The sequence below is a fragment of the Magnolia sinica genome, chromosome 14 (assembly GCF_029962835.1).
Source record: "Magnolia sinica isolate HGM2019 chromosome 14, MsV1, whole genome shotgun sequence".
Lineage (NCBI taxonomy): Eukaryota > Viridiplantae > Streptophyta > Magnoliopsida > Magnoliales > Magnoliaceae > Magnolia > Magnolia sinica.
Window position 1 is genome coordinate 72,797,241 of NC_080586.1, and position 18,271 is coordinate 72,815,511.

At 38.4% G+C, this 18,271-nt stretch overlaps 1 protein-coding gene across 1 annotated transcript; it reads left to right on the plus strand.

The window, feature by feature from the left end:
- Positions 1 to 683: 683 nt before the first annotated feature.
- LOC131226164 (peptide methionine sulfoxide reductase B5-like) lies at positions 684 to 17,861 on the plus strand. The gene is made up of 3 exons (XM_058221886.1): positions 684 to 894; positions 15,891 to 16,047; positions 17,588 to 17,861. The coding sequence occupies exons 1-3, from the start codon at positions 800 to 802 to the stop codon at positions 17,732 to 17,734; spliced, it is 399 nt and encodes a 132-aa protein (XP_058077869.1). The 5' UTR covers positions 684 to 799; the 3' UTR covers positions 17,735 to 17,861.
- Positions 17,862 to 18,271: the final 410 nt, after the last annotated feature.

Below are 18,271 nucleotides of genomic sequence, written 5' to 3' on the forward strand. Positions count from 1 at the left end.
AAAAGGGTATTTGTTTCATGTATATACCTTCTTTGCCAACAGGCACATTTCGCTAAATCATCTTTTCAAACAGTTGGTGAGCAACATCAATGGCAAAGTATTTGAGTCACTGAATTGGTTCGAGTTCGATTTAAGCTGGATTCGATCCAAGTTGACTCAAGCTGGGGCTTGCTCAAACTTAGCTCGAACTCAGCTATGACCGAGTCGAGTCGGGCGAGCTAACCGAGATAGCTCGGTTCGTGTACACCCCTGCCCCTTGGTGGTTTGGTCTCCAAAGAACTTGGATACTCATACAGAGCGTGTGTGATACACAGGCACTTAGTAATTGCATGAATTGATATAAATAATTAAAATAAAATCATCCAAATTATATTTTCCAGTTTAAATATGTCATGAACAGAAAAAAAAAAAAGGCTGTTTTGAATTTTTTAACTATCTGATTAGTGGACATTTATTGGACGGTTGAAAATGGAAAAAAATTCCAACGGTCATATTTCAACAAACAAGTATCCACGAATAAGTGGCTAGAATTTTTAAACGAATCTGATCCGTGGAATGTAACTAATAATAGTGGATTAATGTGTTACGTGTAAGATATTTGAGTGCCTGTGTATCAAGCCGTGTACTCTACCAGAGTAACAAATAAATCCCCTTGGCCAAATATCCATCCACATTCATTCCTCTTGAGAATCTCTACTCTCTCTAATACAGACAACTATATCTGCAAAATCCGATTGAAATCTTCGTCAAAACCCTATCTCTGCAATTGACTTTTTGTGGGGGTTTTCCTTTTTTCATTATGGCTTCATCTCATCCAATTCCGAAGTCAGAGGAAGAATGGAAGGCGATCCTTTCTCCGGAGCAGTTTCGGATTCTGAGGGAGAAAGGAACAGAGTAAGATCGATGAGGAAAAAAACAAACTACTTTGTTTTTAATCTGAGATTTTTAATGGGTTTCTTTTGTTTTTGGGTTGATTTGGATGTTTGCTGATCGGAATTCAATAGACCCATTTGCCGAATTCATGTGATTTAGGATATTGATGTTCTCATTTGATAATTGCCCTTGATTATAAGGTGTTTGTTATTATTCTCTTTTTCTGAATTGTAAAATTGATAACAGCGAGTGTTTCAATGGAATTTTGACATTTTGGAGATTTTGGGCTATACCCATTTGATAAGTTCATGTCTAAGGGCCTGTTTGGGTGATGCCAAATTATCATTTTGTTTGTCTACGCAAAATGAGCTGAAACTGTTTATCAAATAAAATTCGTAAAACTGATAGAACAATTCTTCATAACCAAGTCTCTTTCCCCATATTTTGAATATTGTTTTGAACTTGTTCTCCCTTTCCTAACTGCTTATACTTGTTAACATTTTGAAATCGACGCTTCCCTGTTCCTGCACTCAAATCCTTTACTACTTTGCCTGATACTTTGTGCAAGTACAACCATGATGATGTGTACGCACTCGTTTTGGGTTGAGAATGTGCAAAGGAACGATTTTTTATTATTGTGAAAGGATGTAATTACGATGTGTACAACTTTCATTTAGTGGTTCTATGGTAGGAAAAACTATATTTAAAATTTTAGGAAAATTAATTTTCTTGGTTTGTGATTTTCTCCTAGGTTTCTAGTGTTGAGTTTTGTCTGACACCGGAAAGGAGCTTAGAATTCTAAACCTTTATATTAGAATTCTCCACTTGCTATTTGTATTGGGAACCAAGAGTATGCGATGGGTGCAACCTCACACACGTGCAGGGGCCACAGTCGTGGTCGTGGCACGGTGCAGTGTGATCGGACACCTTTTTTTCCTACATGAGTAATGTTATTCTCATGTACATATGGACAGAGAGCCACCATGAACCTACACAATATTTAATGAGCTGGCATGCGCTGATTTGCTTTTATTGCATGTCCGCATGCGTTTAGAGCGCAACAGTTATATATTGTTTCTCTATAAGTACAACTCATTTTTACAAAGTTCAGTACTAGAAAATCTATCATTCTTTTCTCGTTCTCTTTTTCTCTGGGTTTTCTCTTGAATCCTTCTTTAGGCAAACTAGCATAAGCAAGCTTGGGTTTGTATGGCCTAGATATTGTATGCGCCTGATCAAAGCCGTTCATTATATATAAGAGCTATTGTATCCTAGGGACAGAGTTGCTGAGACCCAGTGCATCGAGGTTTTTCCTTGTGAGAGCAAATTTGTCTTTAAGACAACAACTGCAGTGTGCCTCAAATCTCGAGATTACTTCCGTTTTATTTATTCTTTATTATATGCAGATTTTCTGCTATATTTCTTTATCACAACCAACAATTTAAAGATAGGTTTTTTCTTTAAAAAATTTGATTTCTATTACAATCATTTATGAAAATCCCAAAATCAAGATCTTTGATGGGAAGAATTTTAAGAGATGGCAGCAGAAGATAGAGTTTCATCTCACGACTCTCAAATTGACCTATGTTATCAAAGACTTTGCCCCATCTTTTGAGGTGAATGAACCAGCGGCATCCTTCAAACTATCTAAATGGAATAATGATTACTATCTGTTAAGGAATTCAAGGCTAGGCTTGTGGCTAAGGGGCATAAGAAAAAGAAAGGTACTGGCTTCTTTGACACATATTCACTAGTTACTAAAATTACCACTATACAAGTATTGATAGCTATTGCTTCCATTCACAATCTTGTGATGTGAAAACCACATTTTTAAATAGAGAATTAGAAGAAGAGATTTATATGGACCAACCCGAGGGGTTTGTGATAAATAGTCATGAAAATAAGGTGTACAAATTAGTTAAATCTCTTTATGGCCTTAAGCAAGCTCCAAAGCAATGACATGTGAATGAAACTAAGTCATTCTTAAGTTCACAATTTGACATAAAGGACTTGGGAGAAGTTGATATGATTTTTGGAATCAAAATAGTAAAAGATTCCAATGGAATCACTTTATCTCAATCACACTATTTTGACAAAATCCTAAGAAAATATAATCTTCCAGATTGTAAGCACTCCTTCTGATCCTCATGTAAAATTGTGTAAAAATGAGGGTGATAGTGTATCACAACTTGAGTACTCTAGTATTTTTGGCCATTTAATGCATTTAATGAACTGTATTAGACTTAATATTGCATATGCAATTGGTAAGCCGAGTAGATACACTAGTAATCCTGGAGAAGATCACTGGAATGCCATAAATAGAGTTTTAAGATACCTGAAAAAGACGTAAAGTTATGATCTTACGTATACTAGATATCTAGTTATACTAGAGGCATATAATAATGTAAATTGGATATTAGATTCTTTGGAATCCAAGCCCACGAATGGTTACGTGTTCACCCTTGGAGGAGCTACCGTATCATGGAAGTCAAAGAAGCAAACTTGCATCTCTTGGTCCACGATAGAGTTTAAGTTTATTGCTCTTGCAATTGTTTTGAAGAAGTAGAGGTTGAAAAATCTGCTTTCAAATGTACTCATTTAGGGTAAACCAGTGGCAGCAATTGTGTTGCATTGTGATAGCCAAGCCGCTGTTGCTAAGGTGAATGATAGAACTTATGATGGAAAGTCCAGACATTTACGTTCAAGACATAACTTAGTCAAACAATTAATCCAAAATTGGATATTTGCAATTGACTTTGTGAGGTTTAAAGAGAATCTAGCTGATCCACTAACTAAAGCACTAACCAAAGAGTTAGTGATGAGTACATCGAAGGGAATGGGGTTGAGTCCCACTTAGATAAATCATTGGCAATGGGAACCCAACCTATATGATTGGAAACATCAAGAACTAGGTTCAATGGATAACAGCAAGTTGCCTCGAATGATTGTATATTGGCATTGCATATGTATGAATTGGGAACCCCATTCCTATGATGTGGTAGTGTAATGACCTGTAACGAGGAAGGTTAGATTATGTCCTTAATGAATTCCATAGCTGTGATATAGTGGGATGTGTAGCTGTAAGTACATCCTTAGTGGACTCACCTATATGAGTATGGAGGTGAGGCCGCTTCCTATGAGAATTAGGGCATTCTCTAGAGCGCTCATGAAACAGGGATAAAGCACATGGCCATAATGTGCTAACTCAAGAGATGCAAGTTGCTCCGAAATGTGGTGCGTGTGATATGTTTGGATTGGTTTTTGTGGGGGTTAGTTCAAAACTCCATGTTACTACCACTCGACAAACTAGACATATTTAAACTAGACAATGTTTAAATCTTTAAGTTACATTTGCTGATGCACTTCATTTTACTAGTTTTCCCAATTGGTCTTTTTCTTGTCTATCATCACCGTTTTCCTATTTTTTAAATTGTAGGGGATTGTTGGTTGTAATAAAGAAATATAGCAGAAAATCCCACTATAACAAAGAAGAAATAAAACAGAAGTAATCTGGAGAGCTGAGGCATGTTATAATCGACGTCTTAAAGACAGATTTACTCCCAGAAGGAAAAAAGAACCTTGATGCACTGGGTCTCAACAACTCTACCCTTGGGATATAACAACTATTCTTTATGATGAACGGCTTCAATCAAGTGCACGCGAGATGTAGACCACACGAACCCAAGCTTGCTCATTCTAGTTTGCCCAAAGAAGGATTGAAGAGAAAACTCAGAGAGAGAAAATGAGAAAAGAATGATATATTTTCTAGTACTAAACTCTAGTAAAATGAGTTGTATTTATAGAGAAACAACATATGACCGTTGGGCTTTAGACGCTTGCGGACGATACGATAAATGCATGTCGATGCATGCTAACTTATTAAATATTGTGTCAATGCATAGCAACTCTCTGTCCACATGTGCATGAGGGTGACATTACTCATGCAGAAAAAACAAAAGGTATCTAATCGAAGACGCACCACATCACACCATGTTGTGCCTCACCACAACTGTGACCCCCCATGCGCGTGCGAGGTTGCACCCATGGCACACTCTTGTTTCCCAATAAAAATAACAAGTGGATGGTTCTAATATAAAGGTTTAGAATTCTAAGCTCCTTTCCAATGTGGGACAAAACTCAACACTAGAAACAAATGAGAAAATCACAAACTAAGAAAATTAATTTTCTTAAAATCTTAAATCTATTTTTCCTAACACTTTTTCGCTTACTTGCTCTGAGACATGTAAATCTCAGCCTATGCGGTGACTTTATATCTTGGACTTTTCCTAGCCTATTGAACTACAATGTAACGAAACTAGAGAATGTGAAATGCCGTGGACTGTTGCACGCTCGTGTCGTGGATGGCGGCTTCGGAATCGGAAATGTGTTGCAACAGAGTTTCAGCTCCTTAGTGGCTGTTGATGCATTTTTAATGAATCCTCACCCCCTTCCAATAGGCGTTGAAGGTAGTTCAAAGTGACAAGGATCGCTTCTTGCACATTGTCTATTTTGTAGGTGACGGTTACAACTTACAACTACTTATCATAGAATGTGTGTCAAGGCTGTTGCAGGGGATGTGTCGCACCCTGGGTGTTGTTTGCGATGCACCTTGAGCCATATGGTCTATTCGTAGGCTTTGTTCTATCACCCTAGTTCTTTGGGAACTTGATTTCTTCTTCTTTTTTTTTCTTTCCTTCTTTAAGTTGTGAACTTGCTGCATGGAAATCCTTGGCATGCTTTTGAACCTCTAGAATGTCCTCAAATGGCCTGAGAGCTGATATGAGGTGAGTTGAACACTTTGAATGGCCTAGAGATCTTGGTCATTGTCATATGCAGCTGCTATGTAAGATCAACAAAAAATGCTTGGTGTCAAGGGTTGTAAGATTGTTTGCGCGAGCATGGACATTGCATACCATAAATTGAATGGAAAAGAGAGAGGAGTGAGATGAGAAAGAGAGGAAAACGTGAGAGATCTTTCACATGCTCCCTCTCTCCTTAATGCTTTATTCATAGAAGAGAAGATTAACAAGGAGAGAATATTGTTTACAATAGGAACTAAAAGAGATGAGAAGATAAAATCTAACCCTAATCCTATATATGGTACACCGTAGGTGCACGTGAATCTGTGTACACTAACATTCTCTCTCAAACTGGCTCACGGATGTCATTTATGTCGAGCTTGATACTGATGCTCTTAAGGCACACTGTTGATGTGGCTTCGGTGAAGACAAGGGAACCATCGATCGATCTAATATTACTTGCGATAGGAGAGTACAGAGTATATCTATTGTTCGTACTCATAATGTGGCCAGATGCCTTGAATTCATGATCTAGGATGTTCGAGAGACGTGATTTGCAGTTGCAAAGGTACCTGATTGTGTTATTTGGTTAGTAGTGGAAATGGATGCTTCGAGAGCTGCCACTTATTTTGTAGCTCATTGATGGTTTCGTCCCTTGGTTCTTGGTTATTATGGCCTGAAGGTTCGTCAATAATGTTCACATTAGCAGAAGACTTTGTTTTGATGTCCTTTGGCTAAAGCTTAAGATGAAGTACCCAACAATATTTTTTAGATGTCTTTTTCCACAGTGTGCGCGCCAGAGCTTATCTTTGTCGATGTTTCTTTATCCAGTTCCTTGCCTCTCAGTACTTTTAGAGTTTGTAGTCAAGGCTGATCATTTTGGAAGGCTGGCTTGGGAGATTCCGTCATCTAGCCTTTCTTCGTACGTAGTTATATACAAATTTGAGGGTGGGAAGAGATTCCCTTCCAAGGATTTGTATACATTGAGGTTCGAAGTTTGAATGAAGACCATCGAGAAACTTAAAGATTTTAAGTTGTTTGATTTGATTTTTCATCCAATTCTAGAATAGCTATTTGACAATTATCCAATTCCTCCCCTTTTTTGTTCAAGTTGGCAAAGTACTCTTCTATGGTTGAGATTTTTAATCTCTGTGTGAGTACAAATTTGCTACTTCAGCTCATACATCTTTTGTGGTTTTCAAGAGATAGAGACCATGACTAATGTTAGGTTACATAGAATTTAATAACCAAGACATCATAAGCCAGTTTTCACTTTCCCATTCATCATAAGTGGGATCATCATGGTTGTGTTGTTTCTTATTTCCTATAATTTATCCTAGTCTTTTTTGTGCTTTAATATACACTTGAGCTGCTTGGGACCACTCCAAATAATTTGTGCCATCTGGTTGATTGTAGTTATCTTAGGACTAGGGTTATCCATTTGTCTGGATAGAATATGAGTTTGTTTATTATCTTTCATTTAGATAGAAATTTTAGAGATGATAATAGGTATTAAAAAAAGAGGATAGAACCTTTCTGAGGCCTGACAATAGTCTACGTGTTAGATCTAGCACTAGTTAATGGTCCATGGGGGTTTATCTAGCACTAGTTAATGGTCCAAATGGCCCAAGTAGCATATCCAACGGTGGACATAGACACGTGCCATAAGTCAAACACCAATAAATGGTCCACAAGGAATTTCCAACGACATATGAGGCTCCAGACGAGAAGCTAACAATTGTGGAGGGGCCCCTGGATGTTTCTGGTGACTGTGGAGGTGCCCCTGGATGTTTCCGGCGATTGTGGAGGTGCTCTTGGTGGTTTCTGGCAACTATTAAGGGTTCTATGGATCTTTCTTGTGTGGAGGGGCTTGTTGAGGTTTTCATTGATCGCGGATGTGACTATTTACATATCCGATAGTGTCAAGAAGGTTGTGGGCTAGATCTATTGCCATAATGGGGTTCCGACTTTGTGAAGAGGATTTCTAGGAATATTTGACGATGTTGGGTAGTTCTTGTTGAAGCTCCATTAATGGAATCAAGTTCCAACGAGGTTTCTGGTGATGTGCGACTGTTTTGGATCCTACAAACCAGCCGAAAGATGATTTTGGTGAAATCAAGAGGCTTTTCTGGTGAGATTTGTAGTTAAAGAAGCTACAATTCCTCCTTCCATAATCCAGATAGAATGACCGATGGAAAATATCTTTCGGACGGATCAACAATGCATTATAGTTGCATATGTAGGATGGTGATGGAAGAATTATCTCGCTTTCACCTTATTATAGATGGAAAAGAAAAGAAAAAAAAATTTATTGGCTTTCAAAATTAAGGTTCTCTATAGAGGATGGAAAGGGGAAAGAAGAAAAATGCTTGGAAGAGGAAAATGATTGGATCAATATCATATGTAAACCAGATGGAAAAGAGAGAAGAATGAGATGAGAAAGAGGGAAGAGAACACGAGAGAGATATTTCATATCCTCCCTCTCTCCCATTATTCAGAGCATCCTCGACATTATCGAAATATCTCTGATATTGTCCGTATCTCTGGCTCGGTGATATCCATAACAACGGTAGTGATACTAATAACATTGATAATATCACAAATTCCAAGTATCAATGATATATTGCTAAGTATTGCAAATGGATCATTATTGCCAATATTTTTTACTATGTAAATTCCAGGTGTGGCTTGTATTGCCAAATCGATATTGCCAATATTTCCAACTATGTAAATTCCAGGCATCGCTTGTATTGCCAAATCGATAATGTGTTTATTTCGATTGTGTAAATTCTAGGTGTCGCTTGTATCGCCATTACATCAGTGATATTTTAATAATATCGCCAATATATTGATATTGCCAAAAATTTGCTTATCTAAACAATTTCCATTTCAAAATTTTGTTATCAGTGCATGGTTGTATGCAGCGTTCAAATTGTCGATGATGGTGATATCCTGATATTATTGTTATTGCAACTTGGGCGATATCAAGACCACAATCTTCCATTTCATTTCCAATTGTCGATGATTTCTCAGCGAAATATCGTGTGTTCTCGATAGTCTAAAATATCGATGAATGTTCGGATGGAAGGTTGGATAGATAAATGGGTAGTTGGATGAATAGATGAGATCGATGGGATGGTTGGATTGACTTCTTACGACATCGCGTGGTTTGAGGCTCACATTAAATGGAAACTTACAATGTATGCATTCTTTTTGCAATTTTTTGATTTCTAAATATGCAAATATGTGTATTTTTAGCATATGCTGAAGCTTTATTGAAAAATTCCACTTAGTGTTTTAAATATTGACGATATCTGCCGATATATCCCACAATATATCTTGTATTCCACTTGTGTGATATGAAATGCATAGGTAGTGCCGATATATCCCACCTATTCGATCCGGTGAACATTTTCAATTTTTGATCCTTTTAAAAAAACTGTAAATCACGTTAAATCAGTGTCAAATGGTTACAAATCTATGATTCTTTATGTTTTCCATGAAAATCATGGATTTGGAGCTTCGATTTCGAGATCTGGGGGAGATGGGGCAAGTTACGGAAAATTGGAAAAAATGGAAATTTCTCAATTTCTCGCCAATCAGTTGCAATCTATGTATTCAAACACAAAATCAAACATGTAACCTGATCTAGTGATTTTTCTTTTGCTTTTGAATGTATTGCTTATGTTTCCATACATGTCTTCTTACGTTTATAAATTATATGAATAGACTTTAAATATACTTGCATCAGTTCAGTTAGATAGTGCATGTATTAGGACCCCATAGAAAGGAAACCCCTATCATGTGCACTTTTTTTGGTAATATTTTGATTTCTAAGTGTGTATTGATGTTTTTTTCAACAATCTTCGAAGTTTCCTTGAAAAATTCGACAAATTTCCCAATGTTCCTATGTTTCCCAACAACATTGGTACATTACACAATACAATTGATATATCCCATGCGATAACCGATATGCATCCGTTTCCCAATGGTGGGATACGTTATGCGATAACGATATTTAAAACATTGATTCCATTGTTTTCCCCATGTTTCCCCGATATTTCCCTGCGTTTATAGTTATCGGCGATATTATTGGTGATATTGATATTGTTTTCATATACTTGGCTAGTGAAACTTGTAGTGATACCGATATTTCAAACATTGCTTTCTCCTTAATTCTTTATTTGTAGAAGAGGAGATTAGCAAGGAGGTAAGACTATTTACCATAAAAAACTAAAAGAGATGAGAAGATAAGAGTTGATTGGGAAATCTAAACCTAATGATGCAGGACAATTAACCACTTGCTCTAAAAGCTCGAACTGTTAGAGCATGGCGAATCAATCCATTTATCTCATAGCCTGGGCCTCACATTTCATGGGTTAGGAACTCGGCCGAACCCCCCTTGTGGGCCCCAAATCATATGGGTACCTCCTCACACAAGCCACCCACCTCACACGGGTGGGGCCCGCCTCACATGAGACACCCGCCTCGAGTGTGTCCCCGCATCCCACAGGCTACCCCACTCGAGCCCGGTGTGAAAATGCCCCTGTATTAATCACCCCCTGTGAGAAGTCTCGAACACGAGACCTCCTGCTTTGATACCAATTTGATGCAGAACAATTAACCACTTGTTCTAAAAGCTCGAACTGTTAGAGCATGACGAATTAATCCCATTATCTCATAGCCTAGGCCCCACATATCATGGGTTAGGAACTCGACCGAACCCCCCTCGTGGGCCCTAAATCACATGGGTACTGCCTCACACGAGCCACCCACCTCACATGGGCCGCCCACCCCGAGTGTGTCCTTGCATCCCACAGGCTACCCCATTTGAGCCTGGTGTAAAAATGCCCCTACATTACCTTATCATATATATGGTACATTGCAGGTGCACATGAATCTGTATACACTATAGGCGGCACACGAATCTGTGTAGACTAACACAAGCAACGGCGAAGATTAGCTTCTTCTTCTTTCTTTCTTTATTATTATTATTATTTTTTTCCTTCTACCTTTACGAAAGAGGATCCAGATGTAAGTCATCAATAATTGCACATCAAGGACTGTCCCTTTTGCTTCTTAAAGCTTTCAGGCATCAAAGGCAATATTAGATGAGTTCCCATGGAACAACATAGGGTTTTTCCTTGATTTAATGCATTGAGAACTGTTGATGAAGTTGATCTTCTTCTAGTAATTTAGCGTTGAATGGTATCCTCGTGTTGTGGGGCATCAAAGACATCTCTTTAGCTGCTTAGCATCAAAGGCATCTCTTTTTTTTTTTTTTTTTAAATAAATTTATTTTAAAGTTGTTGGAGTAAGATTCTTTCATGCCGATGTATTATGATGGGGCCATGGTGTGCCGTTACGGGGCCGTAATGGCCATTACATAAAGGTAACGGTGGCAACTGTTACACGTTACGGGGTTGTAATGGCTGTAACAGCCATTGTGGAAAAAAAAGACCTGTAATTGCCGTTAACGGCACGTTACATCCCCTATAAAGGCCATAATAGCCTCGTAATAGTCTATTATGGGACATATAGGTTTTTCATACTTTTTAATCAACATTACGGGGCAGATACAGGTTTTTCGGGGGGTTTTTTTTTTTCAATAAATAAAAAATTTTAAAAAGTGAGACTGTAACGACTGTTACGGGGCCATAACAGCCGTTATGCCCTATATCGTAAAGGTAATGGTGGTGGCCGTTACGGCCATCGTTACCGTTATGGAACACCTTGGATGGGGTTGATCTCCCTTGTGAAGTACCTCCATGATGGGACTTTGAGAGTTATCACACGTGGGATTTTGTTTGGTGGTATGATTTTGCATGGGCTTTCCATGCATACCCATTAGACGCACGAATTCAGGTAATGTCTACAAGGGAGCAGTGTTCGAGTTGTTGGTGTCGCTACAAGTTTCGCTGGCCAGAGATAAAAATATAATATCGTTATCGCCGATAATATCGCTGATAACAGGAAATTCAGAAAAATAAGGAATAACATGAGGAAAAAGGTGGAATTTTTCAGTGAAACTTCATGACAAGCTTGAATACACACATTTGCATATTTAGAAATTTAAAAAAAAAAAAAAAAAAAAACCAAAAAATTTGCATTACATAACTGTAGGGCCCACTGTGATGTATGTGCCTTATATCCACACCGTCCATCAAATATGATAACTCCTTTTAAGACATGATCAGAAAAATGAACAAGAACCAAATCTTAAGTGGACCATACCACATGAAACAAACCATTGTGATTAGATCACCACCACTGAAAACTTCATGGGGTCCACCGGAATGTTTATTTTCCATCCAATCTATTGATATGGTCACAAAGACGTGGATGAAGAGACCACACAAATATCAGCAAAATCCTAAACTTTCATGGCCCATGAGAAATTTTATTGGTCGATTACCACTGTTTCCCATATTATGGTCCACCTACTATTAAGATCTGCTTATTTTTTTGGAGCATGCCCTAAAATGAGTTTTCAAAACAAATAGACGGAGTTGATATAAGGCACATGCATCACAATGGGCCCCATGGTTAGGGATTCCACCCACCTCAATGGATACATACCCATTAAAGCTGCGCCCGGCTTGGGAGCGACCCTAGAACATCAATGTGAGTGGGACGCAGACCATAGGGCCCACCTTAATGCATGCATTGTATATCCATGCCGTTCATCTGTTTTTCCAGCCTAACTAAGAGTGTGGTCCAATAAATGAAGAAGCAATTTCAGGTGGACCATACCACAGCAAACAGTTTGTTGATTATCCAACCTATTGATAAGGCCAAACAAACCTGGATGAAAGAAAAACAAATATCTATTTGATCTAAAACTTTCGTGGCCCACATAATATTTTTAATAGCCAATAATCATTGTTTCCTATGGTGTGGTCTACATGAAAATTATATCTGCTTCATTTTTTGGACCATGCCCTAATTTAGATGGAACTTATGAGTAGCACCGATAATTTTAAGATGAGGGAAAGTAGACTTAGATGGTTTGGCCATGTGCAATGGAGACCATGAACTACGCCGGTTCAGAGTGATTTGGTTCGAGTTAAAGGCTCTGAAAGGGCAAGAGGAAGGCTCATTGGATGTGGATGGAGGTAGTAAGACAATATTTGAAGACATATGATTTAATAGGATCGGTGTTTTAAATAGCTAATAGAGTGTTTTGTAGTGTTTACCCCTCCGACGCATGAGGCGTAAGCTCCATAGCTTGTCGAGTAAGTTACATGCTACATCTAGATTTTGAATTAAGGTTGCACCAAATATCATAAAATTTCATCAACCAAACACATCCTAGATAATGCAGGGGCATTTTCATACCGGGCTCGAGTAGGGTAGCCCGTGGGATGCGGGGACACACGGGGTGGGTGATTCATGTGATTTGGGGCCCACGGGGGAGGTCTCATGTTTGAGACTCCTCACCGGGGGTGATTAATGTGCATTTCACACCGGGCTCGAGTGGGGTAGCTCGTGGGATGCGGGGACACATTCGGGGTGGGCGGCCCATGTGATTTGGGAACCACGAAGGGGGTTCGGCCGAGGTCCTAACCCATGCGATGTGGGGCCTGGGCTATGAGATAAAGGGATTAATTTACCATACTCTAACGGTTCGAGCTTTTAAAGCAAGTGGTTAATTGTCCTGCATCACTAGAATAATATGAAAAATAGAGCAAAGATTAAGGTATAAAGATAGAGAAGTAACAATGGATCTAATTTACAAGATTACTAAAATCATTGAAAACATTAACTAATTTTTATTGGAAATGGAAAAATATAACAAATCATTGAAAACATTAATTATTTTTAATATTTAGTGAAAAACAACTTGTAGTGTAAGCTACATAGTGTCTAATGTAGGCTACATAGGATGTAGCATTTGCTAATTAACATTGTAGCGTAGGCTACATGCAATGTTGTCAAATCGCATATGCGATACACATGCGACCATATATACTTCTTTATATATATATATATATATAAATGAAAATAAAGGAAAAAATAAAATAAAAAATATAAGATATTAAGGGAAACTTCCCTAAGTGATTAGATAGCTAATTTTATATATTTCAAGTTTGTTTAAAAGAAATAAAATGAAATAAACAACGAATGAAGTACATCAACCACATTTATGTTCTCATATGTTTCTTGTTTCATAAATTCCTCTCGAAGTATGGCTGTTTTTTTTTTTCTAAATTGTTTATCCATATACTCCATGATTTCCCTTCGGATTTCTGGAGTAATATTGGGACATGCTCTTGCATTTGATCCCGGCGTATGTACAAGGTGTTGCTTGTGCCGTGCAATGTCACCGACACTTACAAAGCTGCATACGTCACATGCTATGTGAGTCTTTTCGGTAGCATTATGATTGTGCTTGTACTTCCAACCTGGGTCATTCGACTTGGGTTTCAAAGAAGAAGATTGGGAAGAAGAAGACATGATGCTTTCTTCTTGTTATTTGTACATTTGTAAGTTGTAAAGATTAGAGAATGAAAGAGAGAGAGGGAGAGAGTTACTTAACACGCTTACACTTGTAGTTGTGGACTAGAGAGAGAGAGGGTATTAATACAAAGTTATAGCCATTGGAAAAACTACTTGCATGAAAATTTTTGCCCCTAGTGGCTCGCATTATGCATAGTAGACATAAATATGGAGTATTAATTTCTTCACATGCCACAAGGCAACAAGTCAATCCTAATATCTCTCTCTCTCTCTCTCTCTCTCTCTCTCTCTCTCTCTCTCTCTCCCTCTCTCCGGCATTGATATGGCTGATACGGCCATAAAGTGCCCATTTCTTCTTCTTTCTTCTCTCTCTCTCTCTCTTTTTTTTTTCTTTTTCTTTTTCTTTTTCTTTATTTCTTTTTTTGTTTTTTTTTTTTTTTTCTTTTTTTAATACCTTTCTCTACGTTTTTCACTTGTTACTACATTTCAACCATGAATGAAGCTTAAAGAGTCACTTCCTACTAGATATAGGCTTATTTTGGGGATCAAAACACAATATTTGAGTGATATTCTTGAAGCTGAATGGACAATTTTGGTAAAATTTAGAAGGGAAAGCTATTGGTGTTTCATTTTTCTTGTATTTCAATATAACGGGCCCTAGTTTATGATACCATGACTGATTTTTCTTCTCTCATATCTGGAATTCAGTCCTCAACTTTTTTAATTTATCCTAGTGCGTTCCCTATTCTACGGAAGATTTCTTCAAAGCTGTGCTAGGTCCCAATCTGGGTATCCAAAGGAACAAGATCTGGAAAATCTGCTTGATGGCGGTTTGGTGGTTGGTATGGGAAGAAAGAAACGGGAGATGCTTCAACAATATTTCAAACTCTGTGGATTTCTCTCTTCAGAAAGTGCAGCAGTATTTAGCAGATTGGGCCCATAATTTTCTCTTTATCAAAGATTGTAATCTGTTTTCTTTAGGAGGTTCCTTTTCTCGCTAACTCAGCGGGAAGGTCTTCCCTTTTTGTAATCCCTCCCCGTCTTTTTAATATAATTTCTGTTACCTTAAAAAAATAAAAAATCAAAGGCTGGCCTGCTACACCATTGAATACATGTTAAAAACGTGATATATATATATATATATATATATATATCACATTATTTTCCCAAGTTCCTGTTAATGTTTCAAAATATTTTGGGCAAACAAAATTTCGGTCGATATGGGTCTGATGCGGTCCGAGATGCCCCATATTGTATTGTTTTTAGGCCTGGCCAAGATGCCGACCAATACAGTTATTTAAAACATTGGATAAACCCCTCAATGGTTTGTGGGGTTTGTCCTACCTATCATCACAAATAGGTTCATCTATGATTTCCAAACCAATACTATGTAGTGTCCGTGCACATTCGAGGCATGGCGTTCCATACATGTGGAGCACATGGTTCAGTGATCCAGATTGTTGATATGATGAGGCCCACTGTGGACTGGTGTGTCCCTAAAATCTCAGCTCAAAACATCACAATCCTTATAATTGGCTTACAAATAGATGATTAAAAAAAAAAACCTGCAATAGTCCACATTCAATTGAAATAGGCTGAGATCCAAGGGTTAGGATCTTACAATCTGGGTTTTGCAACATCTCCCATCAATGTGGGTACTGTCGGATCAACTGTCTTGATCATTAAATATGAGACTTATAAGCAATTCTTTTTACAGAAATAGACCTTGTTTGGGAAGCTAACACTCTTATCGTGCAGGATACGGGGCACCGGGGAATATGACAAGTTCTTTGATGATGGTATATACAATTGCGCAGGCTGTGGATCTCCACTCTATAAATCCAGTACCAAATTCAACTCAGGCTGTGGCTGGCCTGCTTTCTTCGAGGGTCTCCCTGGAACCATAACTCGCACTGTATGCTTCTTTATTGCTTGATTTAGTTCTCTCTATTATCACTTAGGCCCTGTTTGGTTGCCACTTAAAATAATCTTGACAACTCACTATATATATATATATATATATATATAATTTATTTATTTATTTTAACACACGCACACACTCCCCACACACTTACTCCATAGTGGGATTTCACCACCTATGAGTAGTCGAACCCTTGATCAGGTGTTTTTTTTTTTTTTCTTTTCTTTTCTTTTGATTGGTAAGCTGGAACTGAATACGAGATCTATGTTGAAACACACAGTCTACCATTAAGCCATGAGCTTGAACATATTTAAGGGTGCATTTGCTTGCACCAAATATCCTGTAATTTCATAATATTTTGCACTGAATTCAACTGAGTTATCATAAAATTTCATGATATTTGGTGAAAGCAAACGCATCCTAGACTATGATTCGTAATACATGATTACCGTTAACTAAAATGAGATGAAATAATGTTTACATGGCAACCAAACAGGAACTTAGTTTCTTGATTATGTGCACACATTACATTTATTTAGGGGCCATTTAATATTTGTAAGGGTGTCAGAAGGGTCATGAAACTCAAGACAGACCCAAACATGTTGGGTCTTGCAGACTCCTAAGCACAATGGGTCGATAAGGATTTGAAATTTCAGGTCTGATTAGTTATCAAGTTGGGCTTGGGTCAAGGTCATTAACCTTTTTGGTTTGGTCTGGCTGGGCTTGACAAACATTTAATTGTATCGAGCTTTGACCCATTTTAGGGCCCAGTGGGGCTTGGGCTCAGGCATTTTATTTTTGGTTCGTGCTCAAGATGACCATGAACTGTCATGGGCCCAGCCCGATGGCATCCCTAATAATAATCCCGTACTCATCGCGCACCAGCATTGTGCATGTCGCATACTCGAGCCTCATTTAAAGCCATATGTTTCTGTTGTAGCCATTGTGGATGGAACTTTAAGGAAATCATACTAGAAACTGATGATCCCAACTACCTGTCTGGCTAACATCACATGGATGGTTGAAATGAGAAATAGTTTGGTGTGCATACTCGAAGGTTAGGATTGTCTAATGAATGTGATTTTAGGCCTCCCTATCTAATGTGGGGCCTACCATTTGGATGGTTTGTATTGAGGTACACATATCCTTATTGACACTGTCGTAGTATTCTGTAATGGCACGATATGGGAAAAATGACCCGTAGCAGCCATTACAGCCCCCGTAAGTTGTAACAGCCCCTTATGCCTGTAACGGCCGTTATGCCCGGTCCATTACGGGGCGATATAGGTTTTTCGGGGATTTTTATTTTTTTTTTCCAATTAAAAAAAGAGACTGTAATGGCCGTTATAGGAGCCATAACAGCTGTTACAGCCCATATCGTAAAGGTAATGGTGGTGATCATTATGGCCAGTGTTACCGTTATAGAATACATTGATACATGTACTTGGGTATGGATCGTCGTGCTCCACCATGGTATCAGTGTTTATTGCTTGTTAACAAGATTCGTCTTTTTTTATTTTTATTTTTTTCCCAGCCGGATCCAGATGGACGGAGGACGGAAATCACGTGCACGGCTTGCGGTGGGCACTTGGGTCATGTATTTAAAGGTGAGGGATTTCAGACACCTACCGACGAACGCCATTGTGTCAATAGCGTTTCGATCAAATTCGCTCCTGCTTAAGCTATCCATCCTGCGTCTCCATGGAGTTCATCGCAGTTTCCATTTCCTGTGTAAGCAATACCAGTATATATTTCTGGATACAACTTGTTTGTATGACATGAAAATCCTTGTAGAACTTGGTTTACTAGCTGCTGAGACAAACACTGGTAGATGGAAAACCATCTAAACACCACCTCATGCACCATCACGGTACCCATGGTGAGATCCAAGCCGTCCATCGTGTGGGTCTGTTCGTACCCAAAATCAGGCCAGTCCACTATGTTATAAACAAAGGGATAGCTTAGTAAACTTCGCTGTTTATTGGCCATCTGTTTATTTCTTAAACTAGCCCAACTGACAGGACTGAGTTTTGATCAAGGGTGTCTGCTTGGTGGGACCCGGCTGATGGATGGATTAGATTTCTCTGTGTCCCACTTTGTCACATGGGTGGAGTGTAGATGGCTCCCTCATGGACATGCATCGGCCTAGCGAAGCTCCTATAACCAAGATGACTATTTAAGTCTGTGTTTGGATGCACTATTGAGATGAATTGTGATA

What these genes read in the sequence shown, in the direction of transcription:
- LOC131226164 (XM_058221886.1), top strand. Translation starts at nt 800, where the DNA reads ATGGCTTCATCTCATCCAATTCCGAAGTCAGAGGAAGAATGGAAGGCG. An exon ending in CTGAGGGAGAAAGGAACAGA is followed by an intron (nt 895 to 15,890) that starts GTAAGATCGATG and finishes CTTATCGTGCAG; the next exon opens with GATACGGGGCACCGGGGAAT. An exon ending in CTGGAACCATAACTCGCACT is followed by an intron (nt 16,048 to 17,587) that starts GTATGCTTCTTT and finishes TTTTTTTCCCAG; the next exon opens with CCGGATCCAGATGGACGGAG.